The 24,747-nt window shown below is 23.5% G+C and overlaps 1 protein-coding gene across 3 annotated transcripts in view; it reads left to right on the forward strand.

The window, feature by feature from the left end:
- Positions 1–24,747, forward strand: part of LOC117174326 (zinc finger FYVE domain-containing protein 16) — a 62,336-nt gene that overhangs the window by 17,727 nt on the left and 19,862 nt on the right. Inside the window, exons 4-10 of one of the 3 annotated variants that reach the window (XM_033363342.1) lie at positions 2,337–2,436; positions 2,548–2,624; positions 10,239–10,416; positions 16,282–16,479; positions 16,824–16,946; positions 22,211–22,375; positions 22,500–22,659. In XM_033363342.1, coding sequence (XP_033219233.1) covers positions 2,337–2,436; positions 2,548–2,624; positions 10,239–10,416; positions 16,282–16,479; positions 16,824–16,946; positions 22,211–22,375; positions 22,500–22,659 — 1,001 coding nt within the window. The remainder of the gene's footprint in view (positions 1–2,336; positions 2,437–2,547; positions 2,625–10,238; positions 10,417–16,281; positions 16,480–16,823; positions 16,947–22,210; positions 22,376–22,499; positions 22,660–24,747) is intronic. The other 2 variants (XM_033363344.1, XM_033363345.1) reach the window with 2 other exon arrangements.

The raw sequence follows: 24,747 nt of genomic DNA on the forward strand, positions 1-24,747 counted from the left end.
CTGTTCAAGAATTAAATTATTCTAGTTAAAGATAAGTTTTTTTTTTATAAAACATTAACAATTTCAGTTAAAAATTGATCACTTTGTTTGAAATTGTAACTACTTTTTTTAAAGTTTGTTTTTTTTCGTTCAAAATCAATTTCTTCAACTGAAAATTTAAATTTTCCATTTTTTATTGAAAATTGATCTTTCCTAATTCAAAATTCAACTATTTCGTTGCAAATCCACGTATTTGGTTAAAAAATCGATTATTTAGTAGAAAATTATCTTTTTCTTTGAAAGTTAATCTTCTGCTTAAAAATTCTTTTTTTATTGCGGTTGAAAGTTACTCTTTTGTTAAAAATTAATTTTTTAGTGGAAGATTCATGGTTTTAATTAAAAAATCGTTTCTTTGGTTGAAAACTTGTTTCTTTTCTAGATGAAAAGGAATTTTTTTTAAACTGAAAATGTGAATATTATTCCAGATGAATATTCCATAGTTTTAGTTAAAAATTCAACTCTTTGGATGTAAATCCATTTTTTGACTAAAAATGTGATCAATTTGAAAGTTCATCTTTCAGGATTAAAATTAAACGATTCCAGTGAAAGATTTACAATTTAATTTCAAAATTCATTACTTTGTTTGAAACTGTAACTATTTTTTGGCAGTTTTTTTTTGTTGCTAAAAGTATTTTTTTTTGTGGAAAGTAATTTTTTTAACTGAAAATTTAACTTATTACAATTTAATATTCCATAGTTTTAGTTGAAAATTCATCTGTTTGGTTGAACATTAGTTTTCTTTCACTCAAAATTTAATCATTTAAGTTTTGATTGGCAATTCATCATTTTTAGTAAAAATAAATTTCTTGTTGTTGAAAATTCAACCATTTTGTCGAAAATATGTTTTTTGTTTTTCCAAAATTAATTTTTTTTGTTTGAAAGCTTAACTATTCCATTTTTGTTGTTAAAAATTGATATTTTGTAGTAAAAAATTTAAGTATTTGTTTAAAAATTCACTTTTTGTTTGAAGATACATCATTCTACTTTAAAATTAATGTCTTTAATTGCAAATTCCACTATTATATTTTTGGTTCGAAATTTATTTCTTTTGTTGTAAATTGAACTATTTTGTTAAAAATTTGTTTGATTTTGGGTTCAAAATTTATGTTTATAATTGAAAATTTTACTACTCTATATTTCTATTGAAAATGTATCTTTTTTTAGTGAAAAGCTCAATTAAAATAATAACGTAGCCGTTGGCTGAACACGGTTGTCACGTTCATTTCGCGTTTTTTGATTTTCTATTGAGTTAAAATTCAATCAAAAAAAGTAGCATTGTTATCGAAACAGTTGAATCTTTAAATTAAAAGGACGAATTTTCAACCAAAAATTTTTATTTTATACAGAAAAAAATGACTTTAACAAAATAGTTTATTTTTTAACAAAATAAATCATTTTTTAACAAAGAAGAATAATTTTCAACCCGAAAAGATGAGTTTTCAACAAGACTGCTATTTTTTAATCAAGGAAGATCAGTTTTTAATCAAATAGATGGATTTTTAACTAAAAAAGATATTTTTTCAATCAATAATGTAATCGATCCATTTTTAGTTTAAAAAATTAAAGTTCACAAAGGATAGTTGAATTTTCAAAGAAAAAAATTCATTTTTACCCCAAAAGAAAAGGATTTCGACTAAAACAGTTTTATTTTTAATCATGTAGTAATTCTTTAAATAAATAGTTTAATTTCTAACCAAAGACTTGAATTTTCAACAAAAAAGTTAATTTTCAATATATTTTACCAAAATGCATAAATCTTTAACTGGAAAATAATTCAATTTTTAAAAAATATAAAAAATGTTAACGAAATAGATGCATCTTTAACTACAAAATAGATTTCTAATCAAGTGTTTTAACATTCAAATAAGTTGAATTTACAGCAAAGAAGATTCATTTTTTTACCAAAAAAGAAGACAAATTTATAACAAACTACATAATGTTTCAACCGAATAGCTTAATTTTCAAATAAAAAATATAAATTTGCAGTCAAACATGTAATAGTTAAATTTGCATTAAAAAAAATAGTTTTCAACAAAAATAGGAATTTTTAACCAATGAATTGAATTATTTTCAAGCAAGCTGATTAATTTTGTACTTAAAAAGATATAATTTACAATAAAAAATTAACAAAATCCTTCAATTTTTAACCGGGATTTTTTTTTTCATTTACTGAAACGGCCGCCCTTGACCTACAAAAGGTGTGTAGTCCGAAATTTAAAACATTTTAGGCCCTGGATTTTATATAGTCAAATTTTGTTCAAGATTTCGATTCTTAGATTTATTTTGTTTAATTACAGGTGCTATGTAGCAAATGCTGTAGCATGAAATACAGACTGGAATACCAAGGCAATATAGATTCACGTGTTTGTCTACCTTGTCATCAACTTTTAATTAAAGGTAAAACTCTTTTAAAATGTGTCTTTGACCTATAATTTGTCTCAAGACACATCAGCCAATCGACAAAACAATTGTAAACTCTAGTAATTAATTAACGACATTTATATTAAGCTGAAAGTGAACAAGAGTCCGGAGATTGGCCTGGTTATCCAATCAACGCCAGTGGCCCAGGCATCAATTCCCCTCAGGTAGGATTGATTATCTTGCTAATAATTATTACTTTGCTTCTGCTTAGCATAAAACTAATTTACGCATAAGGGGCCATCCATAAACTGCGTTATCAATTTTGGGCTTTTTTACCAAACCCCCCCCCCCCCCCCCCCCCCCCCCCCCCTCGGGTCTCCTCGGCTTTATTCAGAAACAACGAATTTTGAAGAACGGAGAAATTAATTTTTAAACAAAGAGGTACATTAACAACCAAATGGTTCTACTTTGAAGCAAAAACAAAAAAATAGTCTACGAAATAGTTTAAGTTTTAACCAAATAGTTCAATTTTTAACCGAAAACGACAAAAAAAGTTCATTTTTAACCGGGAAAGATGAGTTTTCTATCATTTAATTAAACGAGAGAGAAAAAAATAATTTTTAAGTGAATAGAGGAATCCTTAACCGAATTTGAAGCAATGAAAAATGAATTTTTATTCCTTAAATTACTTTTCTACCATACAAGATTGAATTTCAACAAAATAATTGAATTTTTAACAAAATAGTTAAATTTTACACACACACAAATTATGAATTTAACAAAAATAGTTGAATTTTCAACCAAATAATTCAATTTCTGACCAAATGGTTAAATTTTCAACGAGGAAAGATGAATTTTCAATTAAAAAAAGACGAATTTTGAACAAAACAAACATTTTTGACCAAAAAAAATGACTTAAAAAAAAAGTTGAATTTCCAACCAAGCAATAATGATGATTTTTCTACCATAAAAAATAGATTTTCAATCAAAAATGACGAATTTCCAACAAAATAGTGAAATTTTAAAACCAAGAAAGATGAATTTTTAATAAAAATAGACGAATTTGTAACAAAACATAAATTTTTAATAAAAAAAGATGACTTAAAAAAATAGTTGAATTTCCAAGCAATAAAGATGATTTTTGTACCATAAAAAATACATTTTTAATCAAAAAGCTCGAATTTTGGGCAAAATAGTTAAATTTCACCAACACAAAAATGATGAATTTAAAAAAAAATAGTTGAATTTAAAAAAAAAACTAATTTTTAACAAAACATAAATTTTTGACAAAAAATGACTTAACAAAATAGTTGAATTTCCAACCAAGCATTAAAGACGATTTACGTACCATAAAAAATACATTTTTAATTAAAAGGGCGAATTTTCAACAAAATATTTAAATTTTTGAACACAATAATTATGAATTCAACAAAAATAGTTGAATTTTCAACCGAATAATGAAATTTTTGCCCAAATAGTTAAATTTTAAACCGAGAAAGATGAATTTTCAATTAAAAAAAGACGAATTTTGAACAAAACGTACATTTTTGACCAAAAAAAATGACTTAAAAAAATAGTTCAATTTCCAACCAAGCAATAATGATGATTTTTCTACCATAAAAAATATATTTTCAATCAAAAATGACGATTTTCCAACAAAATAGTTAAATGTTAAAACCAAGAAAGATGAATTTTCAATAAAAATAGACGAATTTGTAACAAAACATATATTTTTAATAAAAAAAGATGACTTAAAAAAATAGTTGAATTTCCAAGCAATAAAGATGATTTTTGTACCATAAAAAATACATTTTTAATCATAAAGAACGAATTTTCAATAAAATAGTTAAATTTTACAAACACGCAAATTATGAATACAACAAAAATTGTTGAATTTGTAAAACAATGAATTTAATTTCTAACAAAATAGTTAAATTTTAAAACCAAGAAAGATGAATTTTTAACAAATGATACATTTTTGACAAAAAAATTGACTTGACAAAATATTTGAATTTCCAACCAAGCAACAACCATGATTTTTCTACCATAAAAAATACATTTTCAATCAAAAAGCATGAATTTTGCACAAAATAGTTAAATTTCACAAACACAAAAATAATGAATTTAAAAAAAATAGTTGAATTTAAAAAAAAACTAATTTTTAACAAAACATACATTTTTCACCAAAGAAGATAACTTAACAAAATAGTTCAATTTTCAACTTAATAATTAATTTTTTGACCAAATAATTACATTTTCAACTAAGAAAGATACATTTTTAATAAAAAAAAAACGAATTTAAAAAAAACATACATTTTTGACGAAAAAAAGTGACTTGTTAAAATAGTTGAATTTTCAACCAAGCAACAACCATGATTTTTCTACCATAAAAAATACATTTTCAATGAAAAAGCACGAATTTTGCACAAAATAGTTCAATGTCACACACACAAAAATTATAAATTTAACAAAAATAGTTGAATTTTCAACCAAATAATTAATTTTTTAACAATATAGTTACATTTTAACCAAATAGCTGAAGCTTTAATAAAAAAAGATGAACTGAACCAAAGAAAAAAACGATTTTTGAACAAATAAATTGAATCCTCAACCACGAAGATGAACTTTTAACGAACAAGATACGTTTTCTACGCAAAAAGAGGAATTTTTCACGACCAAGAAGATTTATTTTCTACCAAAAGAATGTGACTTTTCGAAAAAAAAATTCAAATTTTCAGTCAAATAGATGAATACTCAACTACAGTGATGAATCTTCAATAATTTTCAACCTAAAATGGAATAATTAAATTTTCATTTAAAAAAATTTCGACCAAAAATGAAACGAATTTTGAAGAAAAAAAAAAGTTAAATTCTCCACCAAAGAGAAGAATCTTCAACCGCAAAATTAATTTTCAACAAATTTGTTCATCAGAATAATTTTTAGCCGAACAGTTGCCTTTTTAACCATAGGGAATAAATTTTAAACCAAGAAGTGTAATTTTCTACCAAAAATATGAATTTTCATCAAAATACATCAATTTTCAACCAAATATTTTAGTTTTAACTGGAGGAGATTAATTATCAATTAAAAGTCTCAATTTTTAACCAAAAATGAACTAGCCGCATTTTTAGCTAGAAAAGTTAATTCTTAGCAGAGAAACTAATTTTCAACCAAATAGTTAAAAAAAAATGAGTTTCAACTTCGAAATATACATTTTAATCAAAAAATAGACCAAAAATTAAGCGAATTTTGAAAAGAACAATTTTTAACAAAAAAAATGAATTCTCAACAAATTGGTTGAAGTGTCACAAAACAGATTGATTTTTAACCAACCTAATTTTCAAGTCTCTGAAGAAAGGAATTCGCAACTAAATTGATAAATCTGTCAAAATTAATTATTTTCTGAAAACACGAATTTTCAACAAAAAACTTGAATTTCTAATGAAACAGGGGAATTTTCAATTTAAGCAGATCAATCTTTAACCAAATACTTAAATTTTCAAGGAAGTAGATTAATTTTCTACCTAAAAATTCAAATTTTCAAAGCAAACTACATCAATTTTTAATTAAGATTTGGAATTTTTAAACAATACTAAAATTAATTTTCAACAAAAATGGAATAGGTAAATTTTCATAAAAATTTAATTAATTTGTAATAAAAAACGAATCTTCTATAAAACAGTTGAATTTTCTAACAAATTTTCAGTTAAAATAATTTTACCCCAAAGAAAGGAAGTTCCAACAACGTAGTTCAATTTTCAGTCAAAGAGATGATTTTTCTGCAAAAATTATAAAGCATCAACCAATTAAATGAATTTTTAAGAAACTAGTTCAACTTCCAGCCAAAGAGATGCATTTTTAAGAAATTATTTAAACATTCAACCAAGGAGTTGAATTTTCAAATTAAACAGATGAATTTTCAACTTAAATATAATAGCTAATAGTATAACAAACGAAAATTGAATTTTTAATTTAAAAAAATTGAATTTAAGAAAGAAAAAATACGAATTTTCAACAAAGCACTTGAATCCTTAAATAAAACAGATTAATTTTTGACCAAACAGTTGCATTTTTAAACAAAAGATTGTATTTATTTAAAAAAGGCGTTTAATTTTTAAAAAACTCCTTGAATCGTCAACTAAAAAAGATTTATTTTTGATCAAACAGTTGCATTTTTAACCAAAATAGAATAATTAAATTTTCATTTAAAAAATTCTTTTCAATTTAGAAAAGCCCAAAGGATGAATTATCCCCAAAAAAACAGTTCAATTTTCAATAAAGAAAAATAGAATTTTCAAACCAAAAAGACGAATCTTTTTAAAAGCAGTTTAATTTTCAACCTAAAAATATGCATTTTCAACAAAACAGATTACTTTTCGATCTTGGTATGGTTAAATTTATATTGATAAAAAAGTTTTCAATTTACAAAAGAAATTTTTTTACAAATCAGTTGAATTTTTTACAAAAATAAATGCAGTTTTCTCCCAAACTGTTGAATTTTCAAGCCGAAAAAACTTTTTTCAACAAAAAGTTGATTTTGAACCAAACAGTGGACCTTTCAACTAAAATTATGAATCTTAAAAAAATGAATTTTTGCAAAGGTAGTTTAAATTTTAACCAAAGAGTTGAATTTTCAACTTAAAAATACGAGTTTTCAATCACAAATATAATAGTTGATATTTCAAAGAAAAGAATTTGATTTTTAATAAAAAACAATTGCATTTCATAAAAAAAAAGATCTATTTTAAACAAACTCCTTCAATCTTTTCAATTTAGAAAAGCCCAAAGGATGAATTATCAACAAAAAAACAGTTGAATTTTCAAGAAACAAAAATATAATTTTCAAATCAAAAAGACGAATTTTTTTAACAAACGGTTGAATGACCAACTAAAAAAGATTTATTTTTGACACAACAGTTGCATTTTTAACCAAAATAGAATGATTAACATTTTCATTTAAAAATTCTTTTCAATTTAGAAAAGCCTATGAAAAGTATGAATTAACAACAAAAAAACAGTTGAATTTTTAACAAAACCGATTAATTTTCGATCAAACAGTTGCATTTTAAAATAAAAAAACTGATTTTTTAATCTAAAAAAAGATCACTATTTAACCAAAACTGGAATGGTTAAATATATATTGAAAAAAGTAGTTTTAAATTTACAAAAGAAATTGTTTTCCAAATCAGTTGAATTTTCTACACACAAAAAATGGAATTTTCTACCAAACTGTTGAATGTTCTTACCGAAAATTTGTATTTTCAATAAAAAAGTTAAGTTTCAACCAAACAGTGGAACTGTCAAATAAAATTATGAATTAAAAAAAAAATCAATCTTTGAATAGGTAGTTTTCAAATTTTAACCCAGGAGTTGAATTTTCAACTTAAAAATACGCATTTTTAATAAAAAAAATATAATAGTATTTATTTCAACGAAAAAAAATTAATTTTTAATAAGAAATAATTTAATTAAAAAAACAAAGATAAAGTTTAAGCAAACTTGCTGAATCGCCAACTAAAAAAGTATTTTTTTTACCAAACAGTTGCATTTTTAACTAAAATAGAATAATTAAATTTTCATTAAAAAAATTCTTTTCAATTTAGAAAAGCCCAAAGGATGAATTATAAAAGAAACAGTTGAATTTTCTACAAAAGAGATTAATTTTGGATCAAACAGTTGCATTTCAAAATTTTTTTAAAGTAGATTTCGCAACAAAAAAAGACGTATTTTCAATGTATTAGGTGATTTTTTTTATCTAAAAAAGTTCACTATTTAACCAAAAATGGAATAGTTGAATTTATATTGAAAAAAGTATTTTTCAATGTACAAGAGAAATTTTGTTTACAAATCAGTTCAATTTTTAAACAAATAGTGGAGCATTCGACTAAAATTATGAATCTTAAAAAAAACGAATTTTTGAAAAGGTAGTTCAAATTTTAACCAAGGAGTTGAATTTTCAACTTAAAAAGACGAATTTTCAGTCAAAAATATAATAGTTGATATTTATACCGAAAAAATTAATTTTTAATAAAAAAAAAGCAATTGAATTTAATATAAAAAAAGGATAAATTCGTTTTCGACCAAACAGTTGCATTTTTAACCAAAATTGAATAATTAAATTTTCATTTTAAAAATTCTTTGCTATTTAGAAAAGCCCAAAGGAAGAATTATAAAAAAAAACAGTTGAATTTTCAACAACAAAAAAGTAGAATTTTCAAACCAAAATTATAAATCTTAAAAACAAATGAATTTTTGAAAAGGTAGTTCAAATTTTAACCAAGGAGTTGAATTTTCAACTTAAAAAGACGAATTTTCAGTCAAAAATATAATAGTTGATATTTCAACCGAAAAAATTAATTTTTAATAAAAAAAAAGCAATTGAATTTAATATGAAAAAAGGATAAATTCGTTTTCGACCAAACAGTTGCATTTTTAACCAAAATTGAATAATTAAATTTTCATTTTAAAAATTCTTTGCTATTTAGAAAAGCCCAAAGGAAGAATTATAAAAAAAAAACAGTTGAATTTTCAACAACAAAAAAGTAGAATTTTCAAACCAAAATTATGAATCTTAAAAACAAATGAATTTTTGAAAAGGTAGTTTAAATTTTAACCAAGGAGTTGAATTTTCAACTTAAAAAGACGAATTTTCAGTCAAAAATATAATAGTTGATATTTCAACCGAAAAAATTAATTTTTTATAAAAAAAAGCAATTGAATTTAATATGAAAAAAGGATAAATTCGTTTTCGACCAAACAGTTGCATTTTTAACCAAAATTGAATAATTAAATTTTCATTTTAAAAATTCTTTGCTATTTAGAAAAGCCCAAAGGAAGAATTATAAAAAAAAAAACAGTTGAATTTTCAACAACAAAAAAGTAGAATTTTCAAACCAAAATTATGAATCTTAAAAACAAATGAATTTTTGAAAAGGTAGTTCAAATTTTAACCAAGGAGTTGAATTTTCAACTTGAAAATACGAATTTTTCACCAAAAATATAATAGTTGACATTTCAACGGAAAAAATCAACTCCTAATAAAAAAAATATAATTGAATTTAATAAAAAAAAGACAAGTTTTAAACAAAATACTTGAATCGCCAACTAAAAAAGATTTGTTTTCAACCAAACAGTTGCATTTTTAACCAAAATAGAATAATTAAATTTTGATTTTAAAAAAAATTAATATTTACCAAGAAATGAACTAAATTTGGAAGAAAATGGTTAAAAATTTTCACGAAAGAGGTGAAGCATCAACTAGAAAAATGAGTTTTGACTAAACTAGTTCAAGCAAAATTGACAACGTAGTTTATGGAAGGCTCCTAAGCACCTACCTGTAACAACTTGTTGAATACCTCATACCTCACGTAATGTTGATTATTTTAGCATGATTGGATTGTTGCTATACTACCACTACTAGATGAAAAATGCTAGAAAAAATATACCTTTCCAGTGTAGAAAATTGATCAAAACAGTAGATGAAAAATGTACTTCTTTTTTTTTTTTGCATAATTTTTTCCAAATTATCCAGACAAAAAGTCCGATTAATTCTTGAAAAGAATTGGGCGTTGAGTTTAAAAATGATGGAAAATTGATGGTATAACTTGATATTCTCGAAAGAGTTTGATGAGAATTAGCAAATGGTAGATTTTGATTGATTGCATGGTGAACCTTTGGAAACCAGTAGATTGTATATGAGACCACGAGATTGCAGTGGAAAAGTTTGCCAGGATTATACCAAGAAAGTCTAAAGAATGTATTCTTTTCTGAATTGTGTGGTGTATTTGCAATAGTCAAATGCACACACAAGTTGAGAGTATTCGACAAATGGTTATAGGGGAGACAGCCTAATCCAAATAATCCGATGGAGTACTGTTCAACCATACCACCTTTGCAACAGTTGGTCGGTGGTTTGCCTCCAGCTCCAACTGTCATGGTTCCCGTGGGAGTCCTCAAACGAGAGGGCAGTGCAAAACAGCGACCAGAGGGACAGAAATCTGTCATGTTTAGCGATGGTAAAACAAAGTTTATTTCAAAACTACTGCATACTTTTGAATAATAATCAAATATTTATATAATTGATTATGCGAGCATATTTATCCCGGTGTGTCTCATGTGCAAGATCAGTTTTGCGATCAATTTTGTGAAAGCGAAAAAAAGAAACATATTTTTCAAGACAAATTGTTGAATCTTCATTGAAATTGATGAATTTTCAATTTAAAAAATTAATTTTCAACTAAAATGGTGAATCTTTAACTGTGATAATTTTTCTGCGAAATAATAAAATTGGTATCATGGTGATGCATTTTCAACTAAATTGAAAAATCCTCAACAAAAGAAATGAATTTTTTTTAATTATTGAACTTTCTACTTCATAAACCAAAAAGACGATTTTTCTAGAATATAAAATAGGAAAGAAATATCTCAAAAGCATCAGTGATAATTTAACTATTTGAGAAAAAAAAACTTGAAAAAATACGTAGACAATCGGAGAAAAATCCGAAAGCCCTTTGGGTGTTAGACACCCAGTATGCAGTTGAAGGGGCTAGAGGAGATCAATTTTCAATTAAATATATCAATTTTCAACCAAATATGGAAAAAAGTAAATTCTAAGTTAAAAACCAGTAAGATTAATTTATTAACACAAAAAAAAAACAAATTTTCAACGAAGAACATGATTTTTCAACCAAATGGTTGAATTTTGATGTAAAAGATCAATTTTCGACCAAGAAAAGCGAGTTTTTAACAAAATAATTGAATTTCCAATTAAAAAGATAAATTTTCAACTGAACTAATAAATCTTCAACTGTAATAATTAAATTATTTCTAAAAAATCAATTTTAAATCAAGAAACAACGACTTTTCTACTACCAAAAGAAATGAAGTTTTAATAAAGTTTTAAAAGTTTGAAAGTTTTTTTTTAAGACGATTTTTCATCAAATATATGAATCTTCATCCCAATAGTGATATCTTCAACTAGAGAAGATCATTTTTCGACTAAAAGTATCAATTTTGATTCAAATATTGAAAAAGTAAATTTTAAATTGCAAAATTAATTTTCAACCAAAAAAAAACAACAAATTTTCAAAAAAATATTTGAATTTTCAACTAAATAGTGGAATTTTCGACCAAATAAAAACCGAATTTTCAGAAAAATTATTGAATTTGCAATTAAAAATATAAATTTTAAACTAAAATAGTGAATCTTTAACTGTGATAATTAAATTCTTAGTTAAAAAATAAAATTTAAAACAAAGAAACAACGATTTTTTTATGAAATAGTTAAATTTTTAACTAAAGAGATGCGTTATCAACTCAATTGAAGAAAAATTAACTCAAAAAATGGCTTTTTAGCAAAACAGTTGAATTTTAAACCCCAAATATAAATTTTCAACAGAAAAGTATATTTACAACCTAATAGTTGAATTTTTAACCAAAAAAGTAAGCCTTCACCAAAAAAACGAATTTTCAACAAAATTCAACAAATTAGATGACTTCAACGAGATTTCGATATTCAACCAATAAGTTGTTTTTTGACCAGTAAGATTAATTCATTAACACTAAAGAACAGATTTTCAACGAAGCACATGATTTTTCAACCAAATAGTTCAATTTTGATGTAAAAAGATAAATTTTCGACCAAAAAAAGCGAATTTTTAACAAAATAATTAAATTCTCAACTAAACTAATGAATCCTCATCTGTGATAATTAAATTATTTGTTAAAAAATCTATTTTTAACCAAAAAACAACGACTTTTCTACTAACAAAAGAAATTAAGTTTTAACAAAGTTATTTAATTTTCTACAAAATAGACCAAAAAGACGATTTTTCTACAAATCAGTCGAATTTTCAACTGAAAAGTAATTCTCTACAAAAAAACAACGAATTTTCAACAAAATACATGAAGTTTATTAATTTTAGAATTTTTAACTAGAGTCTTTAACTACATTTTAAGTTAAAAGATTTTTAAAAAATCAACAAAATAATTGACTTTTCAACAAAACTTCGACATTCAATCAATAAGTTGTTTTTTCAACTAGTGAGATTAATTTATTAGCACAAAAAAACACAGATTTTCAACGAAAGACATGAATGTTCAACCAAATAGTTTAATTTTGGTGTATAAAGATAAATTTTCGATAAAAAAAAAAACGAATTTCCAACTAAAAAGATAATTTTTCTACTAAATTAATGAATTTTCAACTGTGATGATTAAATAAAAAAAAAAAATTCAACAAAATATTTGGATTTTTAACAGGACTTCAATATTCAACCAATACGTTCTTTTTTCAACCAGTAAGATTAATTTGTCAACACAAAAAAAAACATATTTCCAACGGCTGACATGAATTTTCAACCAAATAGTTGAATTTTGGCCTGAAAAAATAAATTTTCGACAAAATAATAAACGATTTTTCAACGAAATTATTGAATTTTCAACTAAAAATATAAATTTCAAACTAAAATAGTGAAACTTTAACTGTGATAATTAAATTATTAGTTAAAAAATATATTTTAAACCAAGAAACATCGATTTTTCTACAAAACCGTTGAATTTTAAACCTTAATATATAAATTCTCAACAGAAAAGTGATTTACAACCTAATAGTTTGATTTTTAACTAAATTGATGAATTTTTAGCCGAAAAAAGTAATTCTCTGCCAAAAAGAATTTTCAGCCAAATACGTGAATTCTCAACCGAATAGTAAAGTCTTCATCTAAGAAGGTCAATTTTTAATATAAAAAAAAAAAATTTCAACCAAATATAGAAAAAAGTAAATTTTCAGTTAAGAAATTAATTTCAAACAAAAGAAAATAATAAATTTTCAACAAGGCTTCAACATTCAACCAATAAGTTATTTTTTTAACCACTAATATTCTGTTACTAACAAATAATCAAATAATTGAATATTCAACTAAAGCGGTGAATATTTAATTGTAATAATTAAATCATCAGTTAAAAAATAAATTTTAAACCAAGAAATGATTATTCTACAACTTTCGTTAAAAATATAACAAAAGAAATGCATTTTGAACTAAAATGGATAATCCTTAACCAAAAGAAATGAAGTTTTAACAAAATTATTGAATTTTCTACTAAATATACCAAAAAGACGATTTTTCGGCAAAACAGTTGAATTTTAAACCCAAAAATATAAATTTTCAACCTAATAGTTGAATTTTTAATTAGAGTGATGGATTTTCAGCCATGAAAAATAATTCTCTACCAAAAAAGGAATTTTCAACAAAATACATGAATTTCCAACCCAATAGTAAATTCTTTAACTAGAGAAGATCAATTTTCAATAAAAAATATACTTTTTTAACTAAATATGGAATAAGTATTTTTTTAAGTAAAAAAAATTAAGTTCCATCAAAAAAGAAAAAAAAAACAGATTTTCAACAAAATAGTTGAATTTTCAACAAGACTTCAACATTCAAACAATAAGTTGGTTTTTTACACAAGTAAGATTAATTTTTTAACTATAAAAAAGCAGGTTTTTGATGGAGGACATGAATTGCCAACCAAATAGTTAATTTTTGAAGTAAAAAGATACATTTTCGACCAAAAAAAGCAAATTTTCACCAAAATATTTAAATTTTCAAAGAAAGTGATGAATTTTCAACTAAAATGATGAATCTTGAATTGTGATAATTAAATTATCAGTTAAAAAATCAATTTTAAATCAAGAAACTATGATTTTTCTACGAAATTCTTAAATCTGTAACCAAAATATGATTTTTTAACAAAATTATTCAATTTTCTACTAAATGGAATATTTTTTAAGGAAGAAAGGCGAATTTCCAAGAAAATACATGCATTTTGAAACTAATAAATTTTCTACTGAGAAATAGGAATTTTCAACATAATATATTTAAAAAAAAAATGAATAATTTTGTACCAAAAACAAAAAATACTATCGAGAATATAATTTTTGACAAAATAGTTAAATTTTTAACTAAAGAGAAGAATTTACCATTAATATAATGAAATTTCAATCTAAAAATTAAATTTTAACGAAATAGTTCAATTTTTAACGAAGCAGTTGAATTTTTAACAAAAGAATTGAATTTTCAAACTAAAAAATATAACTTTACAATCGAAAAGTTTGGAAATTTCTCGTTTTTAGTAAAAATTTAACTATCAGGTTAAAAATGCATGCATTTTGTTCAAAATTCTGAACAAACACAGGCCCGCAAAAAAAGAATTTTTTTGTTGAAAATTATTTTCTCTAACTGAAAATTTATTTATTTTTTTAATTGTAAATTAATATTTTTTAGTGTTAAATTTAACTATTTGGTTGAAAACTAATGTATTTTGGTAAAATTTTTTTCTTTTTTTTTTGCTACAAAAATTAATCCTCTTGGTTGAAAATTGATTTTTTTTGTGAAAATTCAACTGTTTTGTGTATGATACATTTTTGTTAGTCATTTTTTGTTGCTGTAAAATCAACTGTTATGTTGTAAATTAATTTTTTGTTGGCTGAAAATTAACCTTCTGTTTGAGCAATTCATCTGTTGGGTGAAAATTCATTTTTTTTGAGTGATAATTGTTTTCTCTAATCGAAAATTTAACTATTCCATTTTTGATTGTAATTAATATTTTTTGATTAAAAATTTAACTATTTGGTTAAAAATGAATGTATTTTGTGAACACCATTTTTTTTAGAAAACTAATTGGTTAAAAATTAATTTTTTGAATAGAAAATTATTTTATTTAACTGATTTATTTATTATTGTAAATTAATATTTCTCAGTTGAAAATTCAACTATTTGGCTGAAAATTAATGGGTTTTTGTACAAATTTGTATTTTTTGGTAAAAAATATATCCTCTTGGTTGAAAATTCATTTTTTTGGTTAAAAATTCGTTTTATTTCGTTTGCAACTTATTTTATATAACTAAAAATTTAACTATTCTATTTTTGATTGTGAAATAATATTTTTTAGATGAAAATTCAACTAATTGGTTAAAATTAATCTATTTTCAAAAAATTTGTCTTTTCTGGTTGAAAATTATTCTTCTTGCTTGAAAATTCGTCGTTTTGTTTGAAAATTCTTTTTTTTTTTCAGTTGAAAATTATTTTATTCCGCTGAAAATTTAACTATTCCATATTTGTTTATAAATTTATATTTTTAATTTTAAAATTCAACTGTTTTCATTAAAAAAAATTTTTTTAATGAAAATTTGTCTCTTATAGTAGAAAATTAAGGTTCTTGATTAATTATGCAATTTTAAACGCTTTTATTGAGAAATTTTATAAATCGAATTTAATTTCACTGAATTCGAAGTATTGTATTTTTTCAAAATTTTACCTAATTTAAAATTGTTATATATATCATATATATTTTAATATCAAGCGCTTTGAATTCAAAATTATTGTCTTAAAAATTCAAAAGCTCTTAAAATATACACATTTATTTCATAATGGACTTTAAAACTGTTTATATTTTTAATATTAGAAAATCAAAATTAAAAATAAGTTCCATTCAAAAATTCCGTCAGCAATTTTTCTGTCTTTTGGTCTTAAAATTATCGTAGGTTATCACAGAAATGAGATTAGGAAAAAAACGAGAGATGAAAACTCTTTCGGATTAAATTTACTCGAGGCACACCGTGATACATATATGAATATATACACTTTACACGAGTACACTTTTTTCATTTTCTGTTATCCTCGATTCATATTTTTTACAATTATTTTCTATTATTTTCTTCCATCATATTTTGATTTTTTCCTTTTTATTTCTTCCTCACCTAAATCATATGCAATATTTCTCTTGATTTTTCTCCCCGGAACATTGTCAGTGTTTCGCAGTCTCCTCCTTTTTCGTTTCATTATTTTCATTTTCACACACACGTCTCACTCGAAACACAGGAATAAGGCCTGGCTGTGACCTAACAGAGCTAGACACATCCTGGGACCCTCGGCCGCCATCGAAAAAGATTGCAAGTAAGAGAATTTCGGCTTCCGGATTGCCTCTGTCTTCCAATATTACTAAGAAGCAGAATCTCGCACCTTGGGATCCACAGGATCCGAATGCGTTACCGCCCACTGTTACAATTCACAAAGGACGTAAGGATAATTAAAAGAAAGTTATATTTTACAAAATACACCGGAACCCCGATTCAGTAATTCCTAGAATTGCTGGCCCACGCCATTTTTTCAGGAAGCAGGGCGAGAGACGGTTTCGACTCTCGCCTCGGAAGGGCCGCAGTGCGCGAGTACTGAGTCGAGTATATTGCGCAATATTATGCATTCCAATTAGAAACGTTTCAGGCGGCCTTGACTCTATCTACATTTTGATTTCCTCGATTTAGTAATGAGGCAACTCCCGCCACTGTTACTAAATCGAGGTTCTGGTGTATTGCTCAATTTCTATACATATATGAAATGACGAAATTTTGACTTTTCTTTAGAAATTACCTACCACGATATTTCGGACCAAAACAATTTGATCGCTTCGTTGAGGAACGAGTGCGAGCCTCCGGTGATGTTTGCCATCAATCGAAACCTTTATGCGTATATAAAAATAATTAACTGTGAGTACTTTTGGCTAATTATTTATTGTTAATTTTTTTAACTTGAAATTTAACTATTTACTGGTTGAGATGGTATATTTTAATATTGACAATTAAACACTTGGTGGAAAATTTAACCATTTTGATGAATATTCTTATCTTTTGGTTGAAAATTAATTTATTACTAAAATTTGAGTATTTAATGATTAACCTTTTTTAGTTGAAAATTTAACTATTTGGTTAAAAATTCATGTCTTTTGCTAAAAATTTAAATTTTTTGGTAGAGCATTAATGTTTTTGGTTAAAAATTAGTTGTTTTTTTCGGCTGAAAACTATTTGTGTATGCAAAAATTTAAACGACTATATTTTATATTATAAATTTTTCTTTTTAAGTTTAAAATTCAACTATTTGAGTGAAAATTCATGTATTTTGTTTAAAAAATTAATTTTGTTCTTTGAAATAATTATTCTTCTTGCTTGGATATTCATCTTTTTGGTTAAATTTTTTTTCCATTGTAAATAATTCTCATTAGTTTAAAATTTAGTTATTCCATTTTTATTGTAAATTTATCTTTTTTAGTTGAAAGTTTAACTATTTTGTGCAAAATGGATGTATTTTGCTGAAAAGTTGAATTTTTTGGTAGAGCATTAATCTTTTTGGATCAAAATTAGTTTTTTTCGGTTGAAAACTATTTTTGTGAATTAAAAATTTAACTATTCCATTTTTTATTGTAAATTAATGTTTTGTAGTTGAAAATTAAACTATTTGATTCATAATTCATGCATTTTATTTAAAAAATTCTGTTTTTGTAGAAATATAATCTTTTTATTTGAAAATTTATAATTTTAGTGTTTAAAATTTGTATTTTTTCGCTTGAAAATTATTTTTATATGCTAAAAATTAAACGATTACATTTTATATTGTAAATTTGTCTTTTTAAGTTGAAATTTCGACTATTAGAGTGAAAATTCATGTATTTTGTTTAAAAAATTAATTTTTTTCTTTGAAATAATTATTCTTCTTGCTTGCATATTCATATTTTTGGTTAAAGTTTTCTTTGATTGAAAATTATTCTCATTAGCTTAAAATTTAATATTTCCATCTTATATTATTAATTTATCTTTCTTAGTTGAAAATTTAATTGTTAAAAATTTATGTATTTTGCTGAAAAGTTGAATTTTTTGGTAGAGCATTAATTTTTTTGGTTCAAAATTAGTTTTTTTTCGGTTGAAAACTATTTTTGTGAATTAAAAATGTTACTATTTCATTTTTGATTGTAAATTAATGTTTTTAAATTGAAAATTCAACTATTTCAGTGAAAATTTATGTATTTTGTTCAAAAACCTAATTTTTTTTATTTTAAATAATTATTTTCTTGCTTGAGCATTCATCCTTTTGGCTGAGAATTCGATTCTTCTTTTGAAAATTGTTTTCTTTCAGTGTAAGTTAGAAAATTAATCTTCTTGCTTAAATATTCATCTTTTGGGTTTAAATTTTTTTGTTCGGTTGAAAATTATTTTCAGAAGCTTAAAATTTAGTTATTCTATTTTTATTATAAATTTATATTTTTTAGTTGAAAATTCAATTTTTTAATTGATGAATCAACTTTTTGGTAGAAAATCCCTGTATTTTGTTAAAATTTTGTTTTTAGATAATTAATCTTCTTGCTTGAAAAATAATCTTTTTTGTTCAAAATTATTTTTTTTTTCGTCAGATAACTATTTTTTTAAACTAAAAAATGTAATTATTTTATTTTTGATTGTAAATTAAGGTTTTTAAGGTAAAAAATTCCACTGTTTGGTCAAGCATTAATTGTTAAAAAATTTTTTGTTTGTTAATTCAACAATTTCGTTGAAAATTAATGTATTCTGTTGAAAAAAATTTCTTTTTTGGTAGAGAATTAATCTTTTTTTGTGTTTGAAAATTTATAATTTTGTTGTTGTAGTTGGAAATTGGTTTTGTTTTCTGTATAAAATTATTTTCTCCAACTTAAAATTTAAATATTCCCTTGTTGATTGTAAATTACACTTTTTTAATTAAAAATTCAATTATTTTATGAAAAATAATTTACTTCGTTAAAAATTGTGTCTCTTTTTTGTAGAAAATTAATCTGCTTGGTTTTTATTTTTTCAATTGAGTATATAATTATTTCATTTTTTGTTCAAAGTTTATCAATTTTAGTCGGAACATTTAACTATTTATTTGGTGGAAGTTTTTATCGGTTTGGTGAAAAAATTCTGTTTTTAATTGAAAATTCAACTATCGAACTACTTGGTTAAATTTTTAGTTTGTTTTTGGAAATTTAACTATTTTGTTAACAAAAATTTTTTTGTTAAAGCTTAATTTTTGATTGAAAATATAATTATTCAATTTTTCGTTAAAAATGTATCGTTTTTAGTTAAACACTTAAAAATTTGCTTCAAAATTTATCTTTTTTTTTTAGTTGATTATTTAATTATTATTTTTAAAATTGAACAATTTTATTTAAAACCAATTTTTGGTTAAAAATTCATCTAAGTTGTTGAAAATTACACAGGTTTTATCAAAAAATATACTTTTTAGTTGAAAAGTCAAGTTATTTGTTAACAATTAATTTTTTCGGTTTAATTCAACTGTTTTTTATTGAAAAGTTAACGATTATGTTGAAAATTCATTCTTTTTTGGTCAAAAATTAATTTTTTAACCTAAAATTTATTCATTCAAGTTTTGTTGAAAATTTTGTTCTTGACCATTTAAATATTTAGTTAAAACTTAATAATTTTTTTAGTTGTAAATTCGCCTTTTTAGATAGAAAATTAATCTTTTCGTTTTGATAATCCATGTTTTGTTTGTTTTTGGAACCTTAACTATTTTGTTACCATTTTTTTGTTGTTAAAACTTAATTTTTTAATAAAAATATAATTGTTCAATATTCAGTTAAAAATTTATCGATTTTAGTTGAACATTTAACAGTATGCTTAAAAAATTATCTTTTTTTTTAGTTGATAATTCAATTATAACTTTTTTAATTGAACAATTCTGTATAAAAGTAAGTTTTGGTTGAAAATTGATCCACTTTGTTGAAAATTAAGCAGTTTTATCAAAATGTATCCTCTTCAGGTGAAAGGTCAAGTTCTTTGTTAAAAACTAATTTTGGTTTTTGTTTAATTGAACTATTTGGTTTTGGGTTGAAAATTTATTTTTCAACTGAATATTTAACTAATCTAGTTAAAGATTTATTGTTTTAATTGAAAATTCCTCTTTTTGGTTAACAACTTTGCTATTTGTTGAAAATTCATTCTTTATAGTCGAAAAATAATTTTTTAACCGAAAATTTATTCATTCAATTTTTGTTGAAACAAAATTTATTTTTTAGTGGAAAATTAATTTTTTTTGTGGGCTTGAAAATTTTGTTGTTGTGGTTGAAAATTGATTTTGTTTTTGGTTGAAAATTATTCTCTACAACTTAAAATTTAACTATTCCATTTTTTGATTGTAAATTCATCTTTTTTAATTAAAAATTCAATTATTTAATTTAAATTAATTTACTTCGTTAAAAAAATTTTCTTTTTTTTGTATAAAATTAATCTTCTCGGTTTTTGATTTTTGAACTGAGTATATAATTATTTTATTTTTGGTTAGAAGTTTGTCATTTTTAGTCGGACAAACTATTTATTTGGTTAACATTTTTATCAGTTTGATGAAAAAAGTCATTTTTTGGTTGAAAATTCAACTATCGACCTACTTGGTTACATTTTTTGTTTGTTTTTGTAAATTTAACTATTTTGTTAAAAATTCTTTTTTTTGTATTAAAACTTAATTTTTTATTGAAAATATAATTACTCAATTTTCAGTTAGAAATTTATCTTTTTTAGTTGAACATTTAACAATATTCTTCAAAATTGAACTTTTTTTCATTTATAATTCAATTATTATTTTTAAAATTGAAGAATTGTAAGTAAAAGCAATTTTTAATTGACAATTCATCTACTTGGTTAAAAATTAGTTTTGTTTTTTGTTTTGGTTTAATTCAACTATTTTGTTGAAAATTCGTCTTTTCTGATTGAATTCAACTGTTTTTTATTGAAAATTGAAGTATTTTTTTTGAAAAATCATTCTTTTTTTTCTGTTGAAAATTTATTTTTCAACTGAATATTTAACTAGTGCAGTTGAAGATTCATCATTTTAGTTGGAAATTCATCTTTTTGGTTAAAAACATTGCTTTTTGTTGAAAATTCATTATTTTTTGGTTGAAAATCAATTCTTTAAGTGAAAATTTGTTTATTCAATTGTTGTTGAAAATTTTGTTCTTAAATATTCAATTGTGTGGTTGAAAATGTTTTTTTTTTAGTTGTAGATTCGTCTTTTTGGATAGAAAATTAATCTTTTCGTTTGATAATCCATGTTTTCAGTTAAAAATTAAACTATTTGGTTTAAAGTTTATACATTTTGTTGAAAATTGTACAATTTAAAAAAAAAGTAATCCCCTTTGCATGTCCCAAGTAGTTTGTTGGTTGAATTTTCAACAAAAAATGACAAACTTCTAACGAAAAATAAAATAATTATATACTCAATTAAAAAAGCAAGAACCAAGAAGAATAATTTTCTACAAAAAAGAGACAACATTTTTAACGAAGTACATTACTTTAATTAATTTTAATCAAATAATTGAATTTTTAACTAAAAAAGATTAATTGACAATCAAAAATGGAATAGTTAAATTTGAATTTGGATAAAATCACTATTTAGCAAAATATTTAAAAGAAACAGAGTGGCGATTTGACCTGGAAAACCCTGGAAAATGATCTACAATTTTTTAAATCGCAAAAAAGCTGTCCATAAATTACGTTATTAATTTGAAGGGGGAGGGGTCATTGGAAGTATTTTTTGTCATAAAAATTCAACAATTTCATTTTTGTTTTAAATGTATCTTTTTTAGTTCAGGGTTTAACTGTTTGGTTAAAAATTGATCTTTTTTAATTGAAAATTCAACTATTTCATCATAAATTCAATTATTGTGCTGACAATTCGCTTTTTTTAGTAAAAAAATCATTTTAAATTTTGAAATTATTCTAAAAAACAAGGGAAAATACTTTTAAATCCGAAATAAATAACAGTTTAAAGAAAACATTAAGGCGGGATAAAAAAAAAGGGAGAAGATATTGAAAAGAAGTGTAAAATCTGCGGAGAATTTTCGAATTTGATACCAAAGAAAAAAAAAAGAAAATATAAATTGGGGAGTAAGACTGTAAGAAATGAAATTTTTTAGTTTTTAAATGGAAACTATTTATTGGTATTTTGGCAGTAAGCTGCTGCGTCAATAGGATATGCTGGAATATCACATCAAAGGGTCTTGCCTGTGTGGGACAGGACGAAGTTGTATTTTTAATAGAGACCTTGCCTGACGAGACGCAAATTCCAAAGGACGTTCTCATCCACATCAATCAGATGTATGTGGAGGCAACAAAAGGTGACTTGATGTCAAATAAATTCCGATAATCGTCTAGAATCTTTATCATAATTTTCTTTATTTAAATTTACATTATTTTTAATTTATATTATTTTAATTTCACATTGTTCTTTTCCTATTGTAGGAAATACGATAACCGAATACGGTGTGTCGATACATTCAAGTGGGAATTTATTAGGATCTCGAGAACACGCAGGATTTTTGTTCATTCGACAAACTCTCCAGTGTCTACAGAAAATTGTTCTTCCTCCAGCTCCTTTTCTTGTTGGTCTCTTGGTGCATAGGTAAGGGAATCTCTATTCACTGAACGATTAAGAAAATATTTTTTTTTAAACAGGGTGGCGATTTGACCTGGGAAAATCTGGAAAATGACCTGGAATTTTTTTAATCAAAAAAACGCTGGCTATAAATTACGATATTAATTTGAAGGGGAATGGCTCATTAAAAATTTATTTTTTACACTTTTAGAAATGCATCTCTTTGGTGAAAAATTGAACTATTTTGTTCAAAATCGTTTCATTTTTGGTTTAAATTTACTTTTTTTAGTTCAAGTTTTAACTGTTTGGTTAAAAATTGATCTTTTTCAGTTAAAATTTCAACTGTTTCATTATAAGTTCAAGTATATTGTTGAACATTCGTCTTTTTTCTTAAAGAATTAATCTTCTTGGTCAAAAAATGATCTATTCGGTTGAAAATTGAACTATTTGGTTAAATGTTGAAAATTTTTTGATGAAAATTCACTTCTTTGGTTGAAAATGCTACGGTTTGGTTGAAAATTAATCTGTTTTTGTTGAGGATTGGACCATTTTCTTGATAATTATTATTTTTTGATTGAGCTTAACTGTTTTGGATTTAAAATTAAAATTTTTTGGGTTGAAATATCAACTATTATATGTTTCGTTGAGAATTCATTTTTTTGTTGTTGAAAAATTTAACAATTTGCTACCAAATTTAATTACTTGGTTAAAATTTAACTTTTCTGATGAAAATTTCATATTTTTGGTAGAAAATTCAATAATTTCAATGAAAATTAATGTATTTTCTTTGAAAATAGAACTTTTTAGTTGAAAATTCATCCTTTTTATTAAAAATGTAACGATTTGGTTGAAAATTATTCTGTTTTCGTTGAGTTTCAACAATTTTTTGAAAATTCTTATTTTTTATTGAATTTAAATGTTTTAGATTTAAAATCAAAATCTTTTTTGGTTGAGATATTAACAATTAAATGTTTCGCCGAGAATTCATCTTTATGTTTTAAAAATTTAACAATTTGCTACCAAATGAAATCATTTGGTTGAAAATGAACTGTTCTGGTGGAAAATTAATATTTTTGAAAGAAAATTTAAAAATTGGATTGAAAATTAACGTATTTTCTTAAAAATTTAACTTTTTGGTTAAAAAATGTAACCGGTTGGTTCAAAGTCTTTTGTTTTGTTTCAGGTTTCAGCGGTTTTTTTTTATTAAAATGTTTTAGATTTAAAATAAAAATCTTCTTCTTGCTGAAAAATGTAACAATTTACTACCAAATGAAATTATTTGCTTGAAAATCAACTTTTATTTTGAAAATTTCATATTTTAGGTAGAAAATTCCAAAATTTGATTGAACATTAATGTATTTTCTTGAAATTTGAACTTTATGGTTGAAAAATTATGCTTTTTGATGAAAAATGTAACGGTTTGGTTGAAAATTATTGGCTTTGATTCAGGTTTCAGCGGTTTTTTTACCATTATTTTTTTTTGGTTGAATTCAAATGTTTTAGATTTAAAATTAAAATCTTTTTCTGGCTGAAAAATGTGACAATTTACTACATAATGAACTTATTTGCTTGAAAACCAACTTTTATTTTTAAAATTTCATATTTTCGGTAGAAAATTAAATAATTTTATTGAAAATTAATGTATTTACTTGAAAATTGAACTTTTTGGTTGAAAATTCATCCTTTTTGATTAAAAATGCGACGGATTGGTTGAAAATTATTCTGTTTTCGTTGATGTTTCAACTATTTTTTGCAAATTCGTATTTTTTAGTTGAATTTAAATATTTTAGATATATTTCAGTCGAGAATTCGTCTTTTTGGTTTAAAAATTTAAAAATTTTCTACCAAATTATATTATTTGGTGGAAAATTAATATTTTTGGAAGAAAATTTTAGAATTGGATTGAAAATTGAACTTTTTGGCTTAAAAAATTATGCTTTTTGATGAAAAGTGTAATAGGTTGGTTGAAAATTATTTGTTTTGTTTCAGGTTTCAGTGGTTTTTTGACCATTGTATTTTTTAGTTGAGTTAAAATCTTTTAGATTTAAAATTAAAATCTTTTTCTGATTGAAAAATTTAAGAATTTACTACCAAATGAAATTATTTGCTTGAAAA

This window comes from Belonocnema kinseyi, chromosome 6 (assembly GCF_010883055.1).
Source record: "Belonocnema kinseyi isolate 2016_QV_RU_SX_M_011 chromosome 6, B_treatae_v1, whole genome shotgun sequence".
NCBI lineage: Eukaryota > Metazoa > Arthropoda > Insecta > Hymenoptera > Cynipidae > Belonocnema > Belonocnema kinseyi.